Source organism: Pelodiscus sinensis, chromosome 26, assembly GCF_049634645.1.
Source record: "Pelodiscus sinensis isolate JC-2024 chromosome 26, ASM4963464v1, whole genome shotgun sequence".
Taxonomy (NCBI): Eukaryota; Metazoa; Chordata; order Testudines; family Trionychidae; genus Pelodiscus; species Pelodiscus sinensis.
In genome coordinates, this window is record NC_134736.1 from 1,049,300 (window position 1) to 1,070,740 (window position 21,441).

The 21,441-nt window shown below is 55.2% G+C and overlaps 1 protein-coding gene across 2 annotated transcripts; it reads left to right on the forward strand.

Annotated features, from left to right (window-relative positions):
* The first annotated feature begins 6,307 nt into the window (after positions 1-6,307).
* On the forward strand, positions 6,308-15,683 carry LOC102443894 (T-cell surface glycoprotein CD3 gamma chain-like). 2 transcript variants are annotated; one of them, XM_075909227.1, is made up of 6 exons: positions 6,308-6,539; positions 8,494-8,520; positions 12,121-12,315; positions 13,392-13,523; positions 14,280-14,323; positions 15,315-15,683. In XM_075909227.1, exons 1-6 carry the CDS (start codon positions 6,485-6,487, stop codon positions 15,375-15,377), a joined length of 516 nt encoding a protein of 171 aa, XP_075765342.1. In that variant the 5' UTR covers positions 6,308-6,484; the 3' UTR covers positions 15,378-15,683.
* The last annotated feature ends 5,758 nt before the right edge of the window (positions 15,684-21,441 follow it).

Here is a 21,441-nt window from a genome sequence, read left to right on the forward strand (position 1 = left end):
CACACCTGAGCACGCGCACCTGGCACACACACACACACACACACACCTGAACACGCGCACCTGGCACACACACACACACACACACACACACACACACACACCTGAGCACGCGCACCTGGCACACACACACACACACACACACCTGAACACGCGCACCTGGCACACACACACACACACACACACACACACACACACACACACACACCTGAGCACGCGCACCTGGCACACACACACACACACACACACCTGAACACGCGCACCTGGCGCACACACACACACACACACACACACACACCTGAGCACGCGCACCTGGCACACACACACACACACACACACCTGAACACGCGCACCTGGCACACACACACACACACACACACACACCTGAGCACGCGCACCTGGCACACACACACACACACACACACACACCTGAACACGCGCACCTGGCACACACACACACACACACACACCTGAGCACGCGCACCTGGCACACACACACACACACACACACACACACCTGAACACGCGCACCTGGCACACACACACACACACACACACACACACACACACCTGAGCACGCGCACCTGGCACACACACACACACACACACACCTGAGCACGCGCACCTGGCACACACACACACACACACACACACACACCTGAGCACGCGCACCTGGCACACACACACCTGAACACGCGCACCTGGCACACACACACACACACACACACCTGAGCACGCGCACCTGGCACACACACACACACACACACACACACACACCTGAACACGCGCACCTGGCACACACACACACACACCTGAGCACGCGCACCTGGCACACACACACACACACACACACACCTGAGCACGCGCACCTGGCACACACACACACACACCTGAGCACGCGCACCTGGCACACACACACACACACCTGAGCACGCGCACCTGGCACACACACACACACACACACACACCTGAGCACGCGCACCTGGCACACACACACACACACCTGAGCACGCGCACCTGGCACACACACACACACACACACCTGAGCACGCGCACCTGGCACACACACACAGAGACACCTGAGCACGCGCACCTGGCACACACACACACACACCTGAGCACGCGCACCTGGCACACACACACACACACACCTGAGCACGCGCACCTGGCACACACACACACACACACACACACACACCCCTGAGCACGCGCACCTGGCACACACACAGACACACACACACACACACACCTGAGCACGCGCACCTGGCACACACACACACACACACACCTGAGCACGCGCACCTGGCACACACACACACACACACACACCTGAGCACGCGCACCTGGCACACACACAGACACACACCTGAGCACGCGCACCTGGCACACACACACACACATCTGAGCACGCGCACCTGGCACACACACACACACACACACACACACACACCTGAGCACGCGCACCTTGCACACACACACACACACACCCCTGAGCACGCGCACCTGGCACACACACACACACCCCTGAGCACGCGCACCTGGCACACACACACACACACACACACACACACACCTGAGCACGCGCACCTGGCACACACACACACACACACACCTGAGCACGCGCACCTGGCACACACACACACACACACACCTGAGCACGCGCACCTGGCACACACACACACAAACACACCTGAGCACGCGCACCTGGCACACACACACACACCTGAGCACGTGCACCTGGCACACACACACACACACACACACACACACACCTGAGCACGCGCACCTGGCACACACACACACACACACACACCTGAGCACGTGCACCTGGCACACACACACACACACACACACACACACACCTGAGCATGCGCACCTGGCACACACACACACACACACACACACCTGAGCACGTGCACCTGGCGCACACACACACACACACACACACACACCTGAGCACGCGCACCTGGCACACACACACACACACACACACACACACACACCTGAGCACGCGCACCTGGCACACACACACACACACACACACCTGAGCACGCGCACCTGGCACACACACACACACACACAAACACACCTGAGCACGCGCACCTGGCACACACACACACACCTGAGCACGTGCACCTGGCACACACACACACACACACACACCTGAGCACGCGCACCTGGCACACACACACACACACACACACACACCTGAGCACGTGCACCTGGCACACACACACACACACACACACACACCTGAGCACGCGCACCTGGCACACACACACACACACACACACACACACCTGAGCACGCGCACCTGGCACACACACACACACACACACACACACACACACACACACACCTGAGCACGCGCACCTGGCACACACACACACACAAACACACCTGAGCACGCGCACCTGGCACACACACACACACACACACCTGAGCACGCGCACCTGGCACACACACACACACACACACCTGAGCACGCGCACCTGGCACACACACACACACACACACCTGAGCACGCGCACCTGGCACACACACACACACACACCTGAGCACGCGCACCTGGCGCGCACACACACACACACCCCTGAGCACGCGCACCTGGCGCGCACACACACACACACACCCCTGAGCACGTGCACCTGGCACACACACACACACACACCTGAGCACGCGCACCTGGCACACACACACACACACACCTGAGCACGCACACCTGGCACACACACACACACACACCTGAGCACGCGCACCTGGCACACACACACACACACACCTGAGCACGCGCACCTGGCAGGGTTGCCAGATGGGTTCAACAAAATTACCTGCCTATTTCCTACCTGCAGTTAGACCTGGCTGGAAATTTCCACTGTGCATCTGGCAGCATCTGGCAGCAGCCGGTCGGTGCCCACCAAAGCTGGTGCTCCAGTGAATCTGTTAGTCTATGCGGTGCCACAGGGCTCCTCGCCGCTTCAACAAAAATACCCACACCCTTGACATTACATCACCATTTACATTACGTCTTATTTAGAAAATACCGGACACTTCTATTTTCTCAATTTGTTTCCCGAACAGAAAGCTCAAATACTGGACTGTCCGGTTCAACCGGACACCTGGCAACTCTAGCCCCTGAGGAAACAGCATTTACACACACACACGCCACTGGGGAAGCACTGCATATGCACGCGCACACACACACACACGCACGCCCCTGAGGAAACGGCGTGTACACACACACACACACGCCGCTGGGGAAGCGCTGCACATGCATGTGCACACACACACACACATGCATGCCCCTGAGGAAACGGCATGTACGCACACATGCCCCTGGAGAAGCGCTGCGCATGTTTGCACACACGCACACCCCTGAGGAAACGCATAGTGTCTCTCCACAGCTTGTTTCTCGCATCCCCAGACTCCATTGCTAAAGGGTAGCGCCTCTCCCACCCCGACTCCACACAATTCCCAAATCCCTGGGACTGGCAGCTGCCCGTGTCCCAGGACAGTGCTCTGGGGTGCTGTGGTCTCCACAGGGCCCCTGGCTGACCTGTTAGGTTGAAATTGCTACAGTGCTGTTTCAGGAGTGACAAACCCCACACCTGCTGCCAGCCGAGCTGCAGCCAGGCTGACAGAAGAGTGTGTCCGTGGCTGTGGGGCGGGGTGCTCCTATACCAAGGGAGTGAAACTTAACTTTGTAGGCAGCCTGCACCCACACTTCCGGTTTGTGGAACATACCGACCCCGGTTAGGCTTCACGGTGTGCGTACAGCTTAGGCTTGAGATTTCCCTGGGGTACTGCTTCCTGCAGCTCTAGGAAAGGCAAACGAAGGCCAATGGGGGCTGCAAGCAGCTGTACCTGCAGAGGCACAGGTCAAATAAAGCATCTGGTGGCCCACCAGGGGCTAACCCTTGTGAACTGTGTCTGGCCCGCCAGCTGCTCGTTGCCCACCCCTGCTCTATTAGTTCTATGTTACATCAGTGGATTCTCAATTAATTCAGGGACCACATAGCTAATCACAAGCCCACTTTTCTATAGTGCCTGGGCTTTCCTGTAAAGGTTGGTCCTCCCTGGTCTGGCACCCTTGGGACACTGGCTCCAGATGAGGCATTTTGCTGGACCAAGGGAGGTAATTTCTGGTGCCCTTGCTGCTGACCATCCCGCCCCCTCCCGCTGCCCTGCCACCCCACTGAGCTTCCCAGCTCCTGTGAGCAGACCAGCTGCACCGGGTGTGAGGCTTCCCGTTATCCCTACCCCAGTTGATCCATGCACCAGGTTTCCTGCTGCCCCCGCAGGCTGGGCCATGCATTGGGTTTCCTGGCTCCCCAGTTCCTGCATGCCAGGCTTCCTAGCACCTGCTACTCCCTCCCACTGCAGCACAGAAACTTCCCAACTCCTACCCGGCCCCTGACAGCCCAGCTGGGCCACATGCTGGGCTCCCACCCCTGCAGTGCCCCGGGACTCAGATCCTGGAACATCTGTGGTCCTGCCAGACCATTGCCAGACCAGAGAGTCCCAGGTTTATAGAGGTGCAACCTGTAGCAGTCTTGCTTCAAAGTATGGATCCCACCCAAGTTGTTTTAGCTTCTCAAAGCTGAGATCACCTGCAAAAATAAATTACCTTTTTTAACGATTGTGTACTTGCTGAAAAGGAACAGAGGGAAAGTCCCTTACCACACTTTCACAGGATCACTCTCTGATTTAAAAACGATTCCCCACGAGGTGGAACTGTTTCAACACAAAACGTTTCTAATAAACCTCTGGCTTGGTTTGAAAATAAGTAAGTGTTCTGCTGAGTTGGAGGCACAGGCATGACTGCTGGGAGTCACAGATGCATGCAGAAAAGAACCTGGACTTCAATGTGCGGATAGTGTGTGTCTACTGGGATCCCACAGGGATTGTTTCTTGGTCCTGTGCTGCTTAAAATTCTTAACAGTGACTTTAACGAAAACAAAATCACCAATAAAGTTTGCAGATGATGCAATGATGGGGGAGGAGAGAGTGGTAAATAATGAAAAGGACAGGTCACTGTTACATAGTAATTGCGATCTCTTGTTAAGCTTGTCACAAACAATGTTTCCTCTCTATTTGGCACTTGTGTGGCACTAATGGAATATTGTGTCCAGTTCTGGTGTCAATAATTCCCAATGGATGGAATAAACTGGAGAGAGTTCAGAGATAAGCCTCAGAAATTATTAGAAAATGTGCCTGATATGAATTGATTAAAAAAGATCAGTTTGTAACAAAGAGAAAGTTAAGGGACAACTTGATCATAGACTGTAAGTACCGACATGGGGAACAAATATTTATAATGGGCTGTGCAATCGAGGAGACAAAGGTATAAGATCCAGCGGCTAGAAATTGAAGCCTGACAAATTCAGATTGGAAATACATTTTTAGTAGTGAAGGTCATAAACTGTTGAAGCAATTTATCAAGAGTTGCAGTGAATTCTCCACCACTGGGAATTTTAAAATTGAGATTGGATGTTTTGTTACAAGTTACTGTAGTTCAAAAAGGTGATATTTCAGGGAAATACCGTGGCCTGTTACACATCAGGCCAGAGTAGATGATCACAATGATCCCATTTGGCCTATGACTGTCTGGATAGCCCTACAAAGAGCTTCCTAAGGAATCACAGCTAAATGCAAAAGTGGGTAACAAAGCAAACACATTTGGTGGGAAATGACTACCCTAATCTGAAAGCCAAAGGACGAAGTTAATTGTGCTTAGATACCACCAAAATATTGCATGAGCTAGCTAGGGTGTACATCAGAAGCTGGGAATGGGTGACAGGGGACGGATTTATATGCACCAATCCCATGTACTGAAAAGAATAGGAGCTGATCTGCATGCCGTAAATTACACCTTCTGCTTCCAACAGCACTTCTCCCTTAGCTCCCTTCTAGCCTGTGCTTTTGGAGCAGTAGGACCTGTACTCTCTGCTAGAGCTGAGAAAGTTGGAGTGGTGGGCGTGGTATTAACCCAAGAGTCTGAGGTATCCACAGCTTATTTATTTATTTATTTTATAATACTTTTGTGTAACTCAATTCACCCTCTACGTGAGAAAATGCAGTTTGACTATCATTTGGATCTAAAGAAGTTAGCTTCAGTGTGGCTCCTTTGTGGGAATGCCTAAGTTAGACACAATTTTCCTTCTTTGTTTTGAGTGGGAAAATTTTTTATTTGGAACTGAATAAACTCTGATCTGTGTCAGCAGCAACCTCGATAACAGCAAAACAATTCCTGTAACAACTCTGCGCCTCTAAGCTTACTTTCTTATTGGGGAAAGAAGAGAGAGGCTTCCACGCCTAGGCTTCCTGTTGCCAACATCTAAGAAGGCTCTTGACGCAGGTTTCACATCTCTCCGCAGCTTAGTAAAGACTTTTTTGATTGTATTATATTTTAAACCACGTGAAGTAATTTTTCCTCAACTAGTGAGGAAATAACCACAGTCGCACATTAGAGTTGAGGAGAAAGACCATGGGGAGACATGGGTATCTGATCAAAATAATAATAATTGGATTTATCATCAAAGGTAAGACCTTCAATCCTGCATTACTAATAATTCTTTATTACTATTTTATCATTGTAATGAGCCAATTGTGTTCAGTGATGTATAGATATTGTAATAAGTCCCTGACATAACAAAGATTAAATACCGTCAAATAAATAGAGGGGGAAGGCAGATTGCTAGATAGCCAGGCTAAGCTGTGAGAGTTATGGTTGGCACCCATCTTGTCATCGCCTCTTTAAGAAATACAACCTTATCCGTACTATGCGGATTTAGTTTTGGAGATTGTTTTGTGGGAGATGAACTCAATATAGCTTAATGGGCCTTTTCCATCTCTGTTTTTTGTGCTCTCTGTGAACATTAAGCTCACTCACAATGTTTAAGGGTGGAAAGACCATGCAGTGGATGATCTAGTTCAATTTGGCAAGTACCTAGAACATGATCTCTTTAAATACGCTGTGAGACAAACTCGAATATTGTGATCCAGAACATTTGTCTGTAGCATATAGTGTGGTATCATATTAGGCAAATAAGCTATACAATGAATGTTTTTATCAATTTTAAATATTATATAGCATGTAAAGTTTGTAGAGTTCACTGGAAAGCACATAAATATAACAAACCCTATCTCCCAAGTGGTTTTTACCTAATGTAGACTTACTTCTCTTCAGATACATTCAATAAGTTTGCAGTCGGTTTTGTGGGTGTCAATGGAATTTTGGAGCACTTTGTGCCATACGTTACACAATATTCCAGTGAGAGGAATTGCACAGAATATGTGTTTAGGTATATTTTGCCCCCATGTTATCCATTCTTCTTCATGACTCTAACCATGAGACCTGCCTGCTAAACTTACCCCAGAAGATGGTGAAATATTAACATTTTAGCACCTCTGTTGAGTGCAGGTAAAGATTAAAGGTTATTTTAAACTGATTAATATTTCTATCTTTGATTTGATGAACGTGTATTTTTAAGTTTGAGTTTGAAGAGACATCTGAATTTTATTGTATCTGACTTACAGAATATGTATGTCTAACAAGCTCTAAGTGCACATACGAAAACTAAATACAAATTGTTCTTTATTGCCACATGAATAGATTCCTCCCACTCCACAAAATCCTTGGCAGGCCCCCTCCCATCAATTCAGCCCAGGAATAAAGTCTGAGAGGATTGCTGAGCCTGTAGCCACAATGATGAAGGAGTTGGTCTCCACTGTGCTTATTGGGAAGCGAGTTCTAGAATCACTAAAGCTTACATTTTAAAACATGGCCAATGCATTTCGGTGACTCCATTTTTGGGTGCCCAATTTCAGCCAACCTGGGCCTAATTTAGTATCCATAGGTCCCATTAATTTCTGTTGGAGAAGAGGGTACTCACACTGCTAAAAATCAGGCCCAGAGAAGCTCAAACCAGACACTGAAAATGACTGGCCACTTTTGAAAATGTTGGCCATTATCACTAAATGGAATCAGGAACATAAGAACTATCAGGCCTGGTCTGAGAAGGGGTCCAGATAGCCCATTATCCTCTCTCTCAGGCCTGGTCTACTCTAGGACCTTAGTCCGAAATACCCTCCTCCCAGGTCGAATTTGTAAGCAATACATCCACACTCCCAAGTCTGTTATTCCAGAATAAGGGGCTGCAGAATTCAAACTCTGTAGTCCCACTTTTCATAAGGAGTAGGGCTAGCCCCAAACTTGTAATTCCAAAATAACATTAGTATGGATGCTCCGGTGTCACTAATTAGCCTCCAGGAGGCCTCCCACAGATCCTCTGAGTGCTTCCCTGTAGTGAAGACACAGACCGTCGAATTTGTAAAAGTGGGGGCCCAGATGTCGAATTTAACTCATTCAAAATAATCTCCTAGCATAGACATAGCGTGAGAGTATCCATTTTCTTCCTGTTTCCTGTCATTATGCCCCGAAGCAGGAGGGTTCATGCCACTTCTCAATTATATTTTTTCTTTTTTCCCCCTCAGGTTTGGACACAGAAGGCTCTACAAAAGGTAAAAACTTGGCTCTTGTGCTCATTGAAAGACCTTTTGGGTCTGTGTTAAATGGAGGAGACATTTTGCTCTTGAAAGTCCCGGGGAGTGGGTATGTCACAGATCACGATGGCTGCCTGGACTCTGCATCCTCTCTTTGTACTACAGCTCGTGGGGGTAGAGGGTTAGGTCTCAGAGGGAGCACAGATGGTCAGTGTTCATGCCCTTCTTGCTCCTGATATAAACACAAGGCTTCAGTCTCTGTGGCTGTTGGTGTCGTACCTTTCACATATACCACAAGCTCACTTCTGGAGTAATCAGTTTGAATAGCAGGGCACTAAATCATGTCCCAGGGAAAGCACATTACAAGAGACATGTGTAGCAAAGTAAACTGAGTAAGGTGATTTCCTGGCTTATATAGTGCCTGTTACATGCCCAGCCTCCCTTACAATAGGACTGGCTGCACCCTGATTCACGTTAGGCCCTATCCTGCCCCCGAGAGCATCACTCTTATTGACTTTGCTAAAAGCAGGGTTCGGCCCATGATTCTGAGGCTGGGTGTGGAGCAATACTCCCAGTCCTTACCAATGGGGAAACAAGAACTGACAGTTGCTAAACTGGCCCACTCCATGTACAGGTCTAGCTTCTGATCCCATGTGGATCAGTAATAGCATCACTGAAGTCAGCGAAGTTACTCCAGGCAAAACTGACGCAAGTGAAGTCAGAATAGAGTCCAAAACTGGGGAAGTCGGTGCAATTAACAGGGAAAAGCAACCGAGGACAGAAGCTGTGTGAGACGGTTCCCTCTCACCACGTGAAAGACTGTCATGGCTTCTTCCTCACTCTGGTACGATAAATGCAGAAGTGGGGGGCCCGCAAAAGTACCCCAAAACCATATCTTTCCAGGCTTCCCCCCAAAATCTTAAAAACCTAGATTTTGGGGATAAAATCCGCTGCTACCACCCAGGTAATGATAGAAAAATCAGGGGAGAGATCACTTGGGAAATCTCACCCCTAAAGTAAAAACCAGGACACACAAATTAACCAGTACCAGGATAATAAAAGAAAAGAGAAAGAACTTTTATTATCACCACAATATTCCTGTTGAAAGCATAATGACTAGATGGGAAGGTCACAAATTAATATACTCATGGGGGAAACCCTACCATGGGCCAAGACTTAATTACAAAGGAGAGCAAAACCCATTTTTAAAAATGCACAGACATCAGATCCCATTTCCCAAACCATAAAACAATAAAATAGATTTATCTAAACCAGTGGTCCCCAACCTTTTGGGGCTGCTGGGTGCCTGGGGGCGGGGCCACTCACACTGCGTGCCCGGTGCCGGCGCCACCCATGTGCTGGGGCTGGTGCCGGTCCTGTGCCACACGCCCAGGGGTGGGGTTGCCCATTCGCCATGCACCCAGGGCTGGTGCCGCTCACCCAGGCGCAGGGCCACACATACGCCACACGACTGGGGCTGGAACAGCCCATGCACTGCGTGCCCAGGGCCAGCGCCACTCCTGTGCCGCGTGCCCAGGGGCCGGCAGCGCCCAGGCACCAAGCGCCCGGGGGCGGGAGTGGGGCCAGCCCCGATCACTTGGCGGGTGCACAGAAATGGCCTGGGGGGCGCTATGGTGCCCGTGGGCACCACGTTGGGGACCACTGATCTAAACCTTACCCTACTTACAGATAGTGAAGAGTCTATTCTTGGAAGGAGACATTCTGTCTCCCTCAGTTGCTGGAGAGAAACTGCCCAGGGACAAAGGAGGAAAAACCCCAAAATTCCTTTGTCCCAGTTTGAAATCCCTGCCTGCATTCCTATTGGCTGCCTCTACCTGGCGTAGGTAAGGGACATAGTTAAGCACTTAGTCCCCAGGCTGCTGTCTAACCCTCACGGTCATGACAGAGACTCACGAAGAGGAGAAACTGACTAGGAAGGTCCTGACGGTGCAATGAGCCTGCTACGTTCACACAGGACCTCATTGCTCTCCAACACTGTAAACTCAAACAGAGAGAGAAAATATCTTTAGTTTTACCTTCTCCAGCTGCAGTCACCTGAGGGGAATAAAGCTCAAGAGAAACGTGAGATTTGTGAGTTGACACTTTAACCGAATGTCTTGTTTGCAGTTACCTTTGGATGCTGCTTTATTAGTCACAATGTATGTATTTATTATTGTTACTGGTATTACTCCATATTTATTTTAATTGTCTGTGTGGTTCCTCACAGCCTCTTTCTGAGATCTTTTAAAAATGAAATTATTATTTTTTAGAGCCTGGATCTGTCGGTGCTGAAAAGGGAGTGAGTAAAATCCCACCACCGGCAGTTTAATCTCCATTAAGCTACTGATTAATAATTATTATCAGAGAAATATATTTTATTTCTAAAAGTATGTTGAATATAAGTGCAAAGTTATCAGCCATTAATGATACATACATAAATATAGGGACCGATCTCAGGCTGCTCTTTGTGCATTCAAGTTTTGTACCTTCAAATAATTATGGCTGCGTTTTTCAACTAGCCACAGTTGAGTGTGCAGAACCACCTGATTTACAAACACAAACAGGACAGAGTAGACTAGAGGCGACTGAAAAATAAAATGCGCGCACGTGTATGGAATCCAAATTCCCACCTGTTTCTGCATTGTCAAGCCTTTGCAATGTTAGCGCCACTGCTCTCATTGTCAGTGTTCAAACAACAACAACAGGAACTTTATTTTGTGTTCTGAAGGCTGGGGGAGTGATCTCCCTGGGTCCCTGGGTCCAGCCCAGCTCCCTCAGGAAACAAATCTTTTGAATCTTATGCTGTTTTCATGATGAACATTTGTTTAGTTAAATTTGCCCACCAGTTACAGAGCTGCTCACAGAACTGTATTTTGTGGACTCACCTGATTGGCTGATCTCCCCACCATTTTTACTTAAAAAAATTGTTATTAAAAATCCAGCTGCCATCACTAGTTATTAATAGCCCAGGCTCTGCAGATCCTTTCGCTTAGGATTCAGCCTGTGTCAGGATCGGGACCTCACATCCACACCCACAATTTACTGCAGTTATTCGTGCCTGAGTGAAAATTTCCCTGATAAAATATCAGGTACAATACTATATTAATAGAACTAGTACCCTATAATGAGATATTGCTAATTAGGAACCTGCTCCTACAAGCACTTCCTTTAGAATATGCAACTTACTCCAGCCACCACTAGCTCCACGGGATGAACAGGACTGCTCCCAGCAGTGGGCAAAGTGTCAGGAGGCATGTTGGCAGAATTGGGCCCAGAGTTGTTATTTGTTGCTAATAATTGACCCAATATAAAAGTGTGATTATCTAATCTATCTATCTATCGATCTATCGATCTATCTATCGATCTATCTATCCCCACACACCCCTCTAGTAAGCTAGCTATCCTGAATTGTGTATACACTGTATTTCCCATTGGAGAGGTATTTTCAAAGATGTTTTCTCAGAACACCTTTATTTGGAGGTTTCTGAGAGGTCGGTTGCTTTTCCCTGGGACATGGCTCCTTTCTAAGTGAGTTCTAAACCTCACTTAGTGATGACAACTTAGCTCTCTGGGCTGCTTTGTACTTGTCACCTGCCAGCCTTTATTTTTGTTTTATAGCCAACATCAAGGTGAAAAAGGAAGGCCATGACGTAGTCCTGGAGTGCCCGTCTTCCGAAAATCTGATAGCTTGGACGAGAGATGGAAATCCTGTAGAGGAAACTAGTAAAACATATAATTTGGGACCAGAATTGAGTGACCCAAAAGGAATTTTTCAATGCAATACTTCCAACCATCTACAGGTGTATTTCCGAAGTGCGTTCAGCAGTTAGTTTGCCTCTGATCTATAAAACTACAGTTGGCTGGAAGTTTTAATTCAAAACTTATTTTTTGATGAAAAATGGCCTTATTTTGGAAATTAAAGTTTTAAAAGTGTCCTGTGGAACACACCCACCATTTGTCCACTGGCTCTCTGTAAAGCTGCAGCAGTGGCAAATGTGTGTGTTTCTCTGTGCCCACATTTCCCTGCAGGCTGTGTGTCTGTAGAGTCATCCTGCTCTGGCCCAGTGGAGGTGGGAGGAGGCTATATGACCTGCCTGGGCTTGTCCACCACTAGCCTCTCACTTTGTGCGCTCAGCCAGAAATCTCAGCACTGCTCAGGCTGGGACAGGTGGCATGGGAGTCCCGCTGGCCTCTGGGCAGCAGGCACTAAGACAATAGGGGCAACATGTGGCCCTTTGGGACTCCACCTGTGGCCCTGGCTGCCCTGCTCCCCCCCACGCCTCTCGCGCACTGGGCACTGGGCCCCACACTTCCTGCTCCTCCCCCCTTCCCAGCACTTTCAGAGGTGCTGCTCCATCTCTGCACCTTCCCTTCCCTTCCAGACCTGGAACGCTGTGTCTCAGCTGTTTGCAGCACTCCAGCTCTGGGAGGGAGGGGGGAGGGGGGCAGATGTCCCAATGCATGAGAGGTGTGAAGGGGAGGGGGCCAGACGGGGGGCCCCTGGGGCCTCATGTGAAACCCCAGGGGACAGCGGTTGCCCATCCCTGCACTCAGATGTGCACTTGCATGGGGGTTCCTAGGCTACATGCACAATTGCTGGCTCACTCCACCCCCTTTCCCAGCTCATTCTGGGCCAGTTCCGTGGGGCTGCAGAGGTGGGAGAGCAGTGGACTGTGTGCGTGGTGGGGTGGGGTGGGGTGGGGGGCTATATTCCTAAACTGGTCAGCAAAGGGGCCTTGTGGGAGGTGCAGAGAAATGCTCCAGGGCTCTCCTGCTGGCTGTCTCCCCGTGCTGCGTGGCCCTGGCGAGGTGTGTTGGGGGCGGGTGGATGTGGGGCGTGGCGGGTTGGGCCCAGGTCTCAGTGCTCTGTGGTGTCTGTGGCTTTGCAGTGTGCGGAAACTGCATCGAGCTGGATGCAGCCACCATCTCGGGGATCATAGTAGCCGATGTCATCGCCACCGCCTTCCTGGCAATCGCCGTGTACTACATCGCTGGCCAAGACAGTGGCCGTCTCTCACGAGGTGAGATGGGGAGGGGTGTCTGCTGCCCAGCGCAGGGTGGGGAGTGTCTGGCCATCTGTACTCACCCCAGGATGAAGGGTGGCTGGTTGGACAGGACTCGCCAGGCGATACCCCGGGGTCTTTCCATCACTCACCCACGTGCTGCTGGTCGGTCCTGGAGCCCCATGTGACACGTACAGGACTGCAGATCCGCTCACGGGAGGGTGTCTGCATGTGTGATTGTGTGTCTGCCCACTGGCATCCGTGCGCCGGCCTGTCTGCCTGGCTGAGGGGGTAGCTGCAGGACACCTGCCTCTGGATGGAATCTCTGTCACTTCCTCCCAAATTCCCGTCACTTCACAAACTCTCCTGGCTGCCAGGCCTGGGTGCAGAGCCCAGCGGGGGAGGGGACGTTTTGGGCAGAGACATACACAAGGCAAGAGCCTACCTTAGTTCTCGATGCAGTGTCCCCCCTTGCTATGGGGGGTTGAGCTCGCCAGTTGTAGGGACAGTGGAAGCCCTAGTGTGGACAGGGCTCCTGGAGCTCTCTGCATTTGAACCACCTTGTTACTGACCCTCAATGTCACCAGTAGCTGTTGGCTCCTCAACCACAGCATCCCCACTGGCGGGGCCGCACGGGTGTCAGGGGTGGTACACAGTGCTAGGAGTGGGGAGACAAAGTCGCCCTTTGGGTGCATTTGAAAATGCTGTCTCCCCCCCCCCCACCCACCCACCCACCAACCAGTGCTTCACTGACCCTTGTTTGCTTTATTTTAGCTTCTGACCGGCAGAACCTGATTGCCAGCGAGCAGCTGTACCAGGTGAGCGACATGGGGCGCTGGGCCAGCCTTTCCCGTCCCTTGGAGCTGGGACTCTGGGCTAGCCACGGAGGGATTGCTCAGGGCTTAGAGAGAGAGGCCTGAGGCCTGGCCAGGTATTTAGGTCCAGAGCAGGAGCAGAGCGCTCCCAGCGGAGGTGGGGTCTGCCTTGGTCGTGCTGCACCTCCACTTTGCCAGGCGTAAACGATTGCCCTGGAGCAGCCGGTCCCTGTGCACACGCTGCAGCTGGGACACCGTCTGGTTGGGCCCCTCCCCGGTGCCAGGGCGTTGGAGCAGCTTTTACAGCAGGCGTGCTGAGAGCCCCTGGCCAGAACTGTGATGGAAACCCCTTCCAGGCAGGGGCCCTGCCGCCCCTGTAGTGAGAGCACCCCACAGAGTGCTGGCTGCTTACCCTGCCTGTACCACCCTTTGCCCTTCCACAGTGACACCCTTCTGAGGGCAGAGCCCCAGGGGCCCCTCCCTCCCTCTCACACCTTCAGATTAAATGCCTGCTGCTAACCCCAGCCAAGCAGCTGATCTGTGCAGAGCGCCTGCCATGGCGGAGGCAGGAGGGGCTTGTGCAGCAGTGCGCTGCCTGTCTAGGAGCATGGCCGGCACACCTGGGCACTGGCTCCCCCGGGTGGATGCAGGGCACAGACCCCCTGGTAGAGAAGTGGGCCGACCAGGTAATGATGGGAACTGAGCCCTGGCTGGCCCCTGCTCCCAGCTAAGAAACGCTGCTAGATCTGCTCAGCAGAAGGGCCTGCTAGCTGGGAACTCAGGCCGTGTTGTGATCTCTGTGGTGAGCTGCCTGTGTCACACGGACGCGTGGAATGCAGAGGATATGGGAGGTGCTGCCGGGGCCCATTTCTCCTAGCAGAACCCCAGCTCCCAGCTCTTGGGGGTCAAATACAGCTGTGGTGGGTGCAGTGCAAGACCCTGAACTGCACAGAAACACTTGAAAAAGCAACCCGCCTGTCTCCCTTCCTCCTAGCCCCTGGGGGAGCGGGACAATGAGCAGTACAGCCGGCTCGGTGCCGCCAGGACCCGCAAATGAGGAGGGCGAGCACCTGTGGGCTAATCAACTGTCACCCCTGGCTCCTTATCCTGTCTCTTCTCTGTGTGGGACACGCCAGCATTGGAGAATCCTGCTGCCTTCAAGCTGGCCCCCAAAGCCTTCACTCTGCACCTCGGTGGCCAGAAGCCATGGTGAGGGGTGCCTCAGTAAGGTGCCTAGGAAACAGAGGATTTGCTGCTCGCGGGCGATCCTGGGCCCTGTGGTGTGCTCAGAGCTTTCTCCTCCTTGTAATGCGTTTGCTTTGTCAATAAAGAGGCTTTTCCCTGACTGCTGAGAGGAGCAGAATCCAGCCTGGCTGTCCTCATTCCCAGGGCCTGCAGCCGATGGAGGGGTGTGTCTGACAGGCCCCCATAGGATCAGTAATGGGCCCAACAAGCCTAACTGGGGAGGGGCTTTGGCCTGGGTGTGGAGATGTGCTGTGCTGGTGGCTGGTTGTTTGTAACACCCCGTGGGAGCAAAATACGGAGGCTGGGGAGCGGGGCAGAGCTAGGGTTGCCAGGTGTCAGGTATTGACCCAAACAACCTGGTATTTTGCCTCCTGTCTGGTAAAAAAAATCAGAAAATACCAGATACCTAAAATGTCCGGTATTTTCTGATTTCTTTCCCAGCCAGGAGGCGAAAATACCAGACACCTGGCAACCCTACGACACACCCAGCAACTGGGCCCAGCCCCTGGTCCCCTGCCTCCTGACCGCCTGCTTACCTTGTTCTGCAGGGAAGCTGTGTTCTGGCTTGATCAAGAAAACAAAATGGCCACCGGCAAAAAGTCTAAAGACCAAGGAGAAGCAATGCCTCCCCTGGGTCTTAGTGCTCTACCACTCCCCTGCTGCTATCCCTAGTCTGACTCTGCACGCACTCTGAAAGGGGCCATGCTGTTTTGATGCTGTTTTATTATTATTTATTATCAGGACTCGCCAAGCTGCACGGTTCAGCACACTGCGCATGCTGACCACGCTGCGCAGCTGTGCCGGCTTGTAATCTACTTGTCACGGACGAGTAGATTATATTAATTGTCGAGCCCTGATTATTATTATTTTTGGGGGGGGGTCAGTATTTTTGATTAAACCATCTGGCAGCCCTAGACAGGGGAGAGGTAACGAGAGGAATCTGGCACAGTTGTGAGTGTCGGTAACACCCGACCTCCCGCAGTGCCTTCCTCCCGAGGGCTGCAAAGTGCAGGAGAGCCCCTCCCCTGTGACCTGGCTGGGGCAGGGGGCGGCTGCGGGGAGCAGCTGGTTCCAAAATAGGTTTGGTTTGACATGTGCAAGTTTCCGCTTCCAGCGGATGCCGCCAAGGCCCCGATGGCCTGTCCCTTCCCCCAGCGCACAGGCCACAAGCCGGCCTGAGCGTGCGGTGGCAAACCTGCACTCACGCTGGAGGCGCTCGGAGCTGGGGAGGCTGCAGCTAGTGCTGCTGGAGACGTGTGTGACGCCAGCCCTCCCCTCCCCTCCCCTTCCCTCCCAAGATCAGATACGGCTGAGCTGTAGCAGGGCGGAAATGGAAACAGCAGCGTGGGGGCGAAGCAGGGCTCGGAGCACCGCAGCTGCAGAGGGGCTGATCCTGCAGGGAGGGGGCAGGGCAGCCAGGCCAGCTCAGTCAGCCCCCTGCCTTCAAGGGCTCTGGGAAGGCTGCTGGCCAGCCTGCTCCTCCCCCTGCCCACAGAGGGGAAGGCCTAGCCAGTGCATTCCCCGGTCTCATTGCTAACGGGCCCTGCCACGAAACAGGCGGAAGCTCCTGGGTGGCGTGATGCTGCTCCATCCCTACCCTGCCTCGGGGTGCCCCGCTATCCCCTCTGGGACTCTGAATAATAACACAGAGCTTCAGGTGGGCAAGCAGCGTACGCCCCATTCATCCCACCGAGGGGGAACGGGCAGGGAGGGGCAAGCAGCGTACGCCCCATTCATCCCACCGGGGGGAAACGGGCAGGGAGGGGCAAGCACCATACGCCCCATTCATCCCACCCAGGGGGAACGGGCAGGGAGGGGCAAGCAGCGTACGCCCCATTCATCCCACCGAGGGGGAACGGGCAGGGAGGGGCAAGCAGCGTACGCCCCATTCATCCCACCAAGGGGGAACGGGTAGGGAGGGGCAAGCAGCGTACGCCCCATTCATCCCACCGAGGGGGAACGGGCAGGGAGGGGCAAGCAGCGTACGCCCCATTCATCCCACCGGGGGGAAACGGGCAGGGAGGGGCAAGCAGCGTACGCCCCATTCATCCCACCGGGGGGAAACGGGTAGGGAGGGGCAAGCAGCGTACGCCCCATTCATCCCACCGGGGGGGAACGGGCAGGGAGGGGCAAGCAGCGTACGCCCCATTCATCCCACCGAGGGGGAACGGGCAGGGAGGGGCAAGCAGCGTACGCCCCATTCATCCCACCGAGGGGAACGGGCAGGGAGGGGCAAGCAGCGTACGCCCCATTCATCCCACCGAGGGGGAACGGGCAGGGAGGGGCAAGCAGCGTACGCCCCATTCATCCCACCGAGGGGGAACGGGCAGGGAGGGGCAAGCAGCGTACGCCCCATTCATCCCACCGGGGGGGAACGGGCAGGGAGGGGCAAGCACCATACGCCCCATTCATCCCACCGAGGGGAACGGGCAGGGAGGGGCAAGCACCGTACGCCCCATTCATCCCACCGGGGGGAACGGGCAGGGAGGGGCAAGCAGCGTACGCCCCATTCATCCCACCGGGGGGAACGGGCAGGGAGGGGCAAGCAGCGTACGCCCCATTCATCCCACCGAGGGGAACGGGCAGGGAGGGGCAAGCAGCGTACGCCCCATTCATCCCACCGAGGGGAAACGGGCAGGGAGGGGCAAGCAGCGTACGCCCCATTCATCCCACCGAGGGGGAACGGGCAGGGAGGGGCAAGCACCATACGCCCCATTCATCCCACCGAGGGGAACGGGCAGGGAGGGGCAAGCAGCGTACGCCCCATTCATCCCACCGAGGGGGAACGGGCAGGGAGGGGCAAGCAGCGTACGCCCCATTCATCCCACCGGGGGGGAACGGGCAGGGAGGGGCAAGCAGCGTACGCCCCATTCATCCCACCGGGGGGGAACGGGCAGGGAGGGGCAAGCAGCGTACGCCCCATTCATCCCACCGGGGGGGAACGGGCAGGGAGGGGCAAGCAGCGTACGCCCCATTCATCCCACCGAGGGGAACGGGCAGGGAGGGGCAAGCAGCGTACGCCCCATTCATCCCACCGAGGGGAAACGGGCAGGGAGGGGCAAGCACCATACGCCCCATTCATCCCACCGAGGGGGAACGGACAGGGAGGGGCAAGCAGCGTACGCCCCATTCATCCCACCGAGGGGGAACGGACAGGGAGGGGCAAGCAGCGTACGCCCCATTCATCCCACCGGGGGGAACGGGCAGGGAGGGGCAAGCAGCGTACGCCCCATTCATCCCACCGAGGGGGAACGGACAGGGAGGGGCAAGCAGCGTACGCCCCATTCATCCCACCGGGGGGGAACGGGCAGGGAGGGGCAAGCAGCGTACGCCCCATTCATCCCACCGAGGGGAACGGGCAGGGAGGGGCAAGCAGCGTACGCCCCATTCATCCCACCGGGGGGAACGGGCAGGGAGGGGCAAGCAGCGTACGCCCCATTCATCCCACCGGGGGGAAACGGGCAGGGAGGGGCAAGCAGCGTACGCCCCATTCATCCCACCGAGGGGGAACGGGCAGGGAGGGGCAAGCAGCGTACGCCCCATTCATCCCACCGGGGGGGAACGGGCGGGGAGGGGCAAGCAGCGTACGCCCCATTCATCCCACCGAGGGGGAACGGGCAGGGAGGGGCAAGCAGCGTACGCCCCATTCATCCCACCGAGGGGGAACGGGCAGGGAGGGGCAAGCAGCGTACGCCCCATTCATCCCACCGAGGGGGAACGGGCAGGGAGGGGCAAGCAGCATACGCCCCATTCATCCCACCGAGGGGAAACGGGCAGGGAGGGGCAAGCAGCGTACGCCCCATTCATCCCACCGGGGGGGAACGGGCAGGGAGGGGCAAGCACCATACGCCCCATTCATCCCACCGAGGGGGAACGGGCAGGGAGGGGCAAGCAGCGTACGCCCCATTCATCCCACCGAGGGGGAACGGGCAGGGAGGGGCAAGCAGCGTACGCCCCATTCATCCCACCGGGGGGGAACGGGCAGGGAGGGGCAAGCAGCGTACGCCCCATTCATCCCACCGGGGGGGAACGGGCAGGGAGGGGCAAGCAGCGTACGCCCCATTCATCCCACCGAGGGGGAACGGGCAGGGAGGGGCAAGCAGCGTACGCCCCATTCATCCCACCGAGGGGGAACGGGCAGGGAGGGGCAAGCAGCGTACGCCCCATTCATCCCACCGGGGGGGAACGGGCAGGGAGGGGCAAGCACCATACGCCCCATTCATCCCACCGGGGGGGAACGGGCAGGGAGGGGCAAGCAGCGTACGCCCCATTCATCCCACCGAGGGGAAACGGGCAGGGAGGGGCAAGCAGCGTACGCCCCATTCATCCCACCGAGGGGGAACGGGCAGGGAGGGGCAAGCAGCGTACGCCCCATTCATCCCACCGAGGGGAACGGGCAGGGAGGGGCAAGCAGCGTACGCCCCATTCATCCCACCGGGGGGAACGGGCAGGGAGGGGCAAGCAGCGTACGCCCCATTCATCCCACCGGGGGAAACGGGCAGGGAGGGGCAAGCAGCGTACGCCCCATTCATCCCACCGGGGGAAACGGGCAGGGAGGGGCAAGCAGCGTACGCCCCATTCATCCCACCGGGGGGAACGGGCAGGGAGGGGCAAGCAGCGTACGCCCCATTCATCCCACCGAGGGGAACGGGCAGGGAGGGGCAAGCAGCGTACGCCCCATTCATCCCACCGAGGGGAACGGGCAGGGAGGGGCAAGCAGCGTACGCCCCATTCATCCCACCGAGGGGAACGGGCAGGGAGGGGCAAGCAGCGTACGCCCCATTCATCCCACCGGGGGGGAACGGGCAGGTAGGGGCAAGCAGCGTACGCCCCATTCATCCCACCGGGGGGGAACGGGCAGGGAGGGGCAAGCAGCGTACGCCCCATTCATCCCACCGAGGGGGAACGGGCAGGGAGGGGCAAGCAGCATACGCCCCATTCATCCCACCGAGGGGGAACGGGCAGGGAGGGGCAAGCAGCGTACGCCCCATTCATCCCACCGAGGGGAACGGGCAGGGAGGGGCAAGCAGCGTACGCCCCATTCATCCCACCGAGGGGGAACGGGCAGGGAGGGGCAAGCACCATACGCCCCATTCATCCCACCGAGGGGGAACGGGCAGGGAGGGGCAAGCAGCGTACGCCCCATTCATCCCACCGAGGGGGAACGGGCAGGGAGGGGCAAGCAGCGTACGCCCCATTCATCCCACCGAGGGGAAACGGGCAGGGAGGGGCAAGCAGCATACGCCCCATTCATCCCACCGAGGGGAAACGGGCAGGGAGGGGCAAGCAGCGTACGCCCCATTCATCCCACCGAGGGGGAACGGGCAGGGAGGGGCAAGCAGCGTACGCCCCATTCATCCCACCGGGGGGGAACGGGCAGGGAGGGGCAAGCACCATACGCCCCATTCATCCCACCGAGGGGAACGGGCAGGGAGGGGCAAGCACCGTACGCCCCATTCATCCCACCGGGGGGAACGGGCAGGGAGGGGCAAGCAGCGTACGCCCCATTCATCCCACCGGGGGGAACGGGCAGGGAGGGGCAAGCAGCGTACGCCCCATTCATCCCACCGAGGGGAACGGGCAGGGAGGGGCAAGCAGCGTACGCCCCATTCATCCCACCGAGGGGAAACGGGCAGGGAGGGGCAAGCAGCGTACGCCCCATTCATCCCACCGAGGGGGAACGGGCAGGGAGGGGCAAGCACCATACGCCCCATTCATCCCACCGAGGGGAACGGGCAGGGAGGGGCAAGCAGCGTACGCCCCATTCATCCCACCGAGGGGGAACGGGCAGGGAGGGGCAAGCAGCGTACGCCCCATTCATCCCACCGGGGGGGAACGGGCAGGGAGGGGCAAGCAGCGTACGCCCCATTCATCCC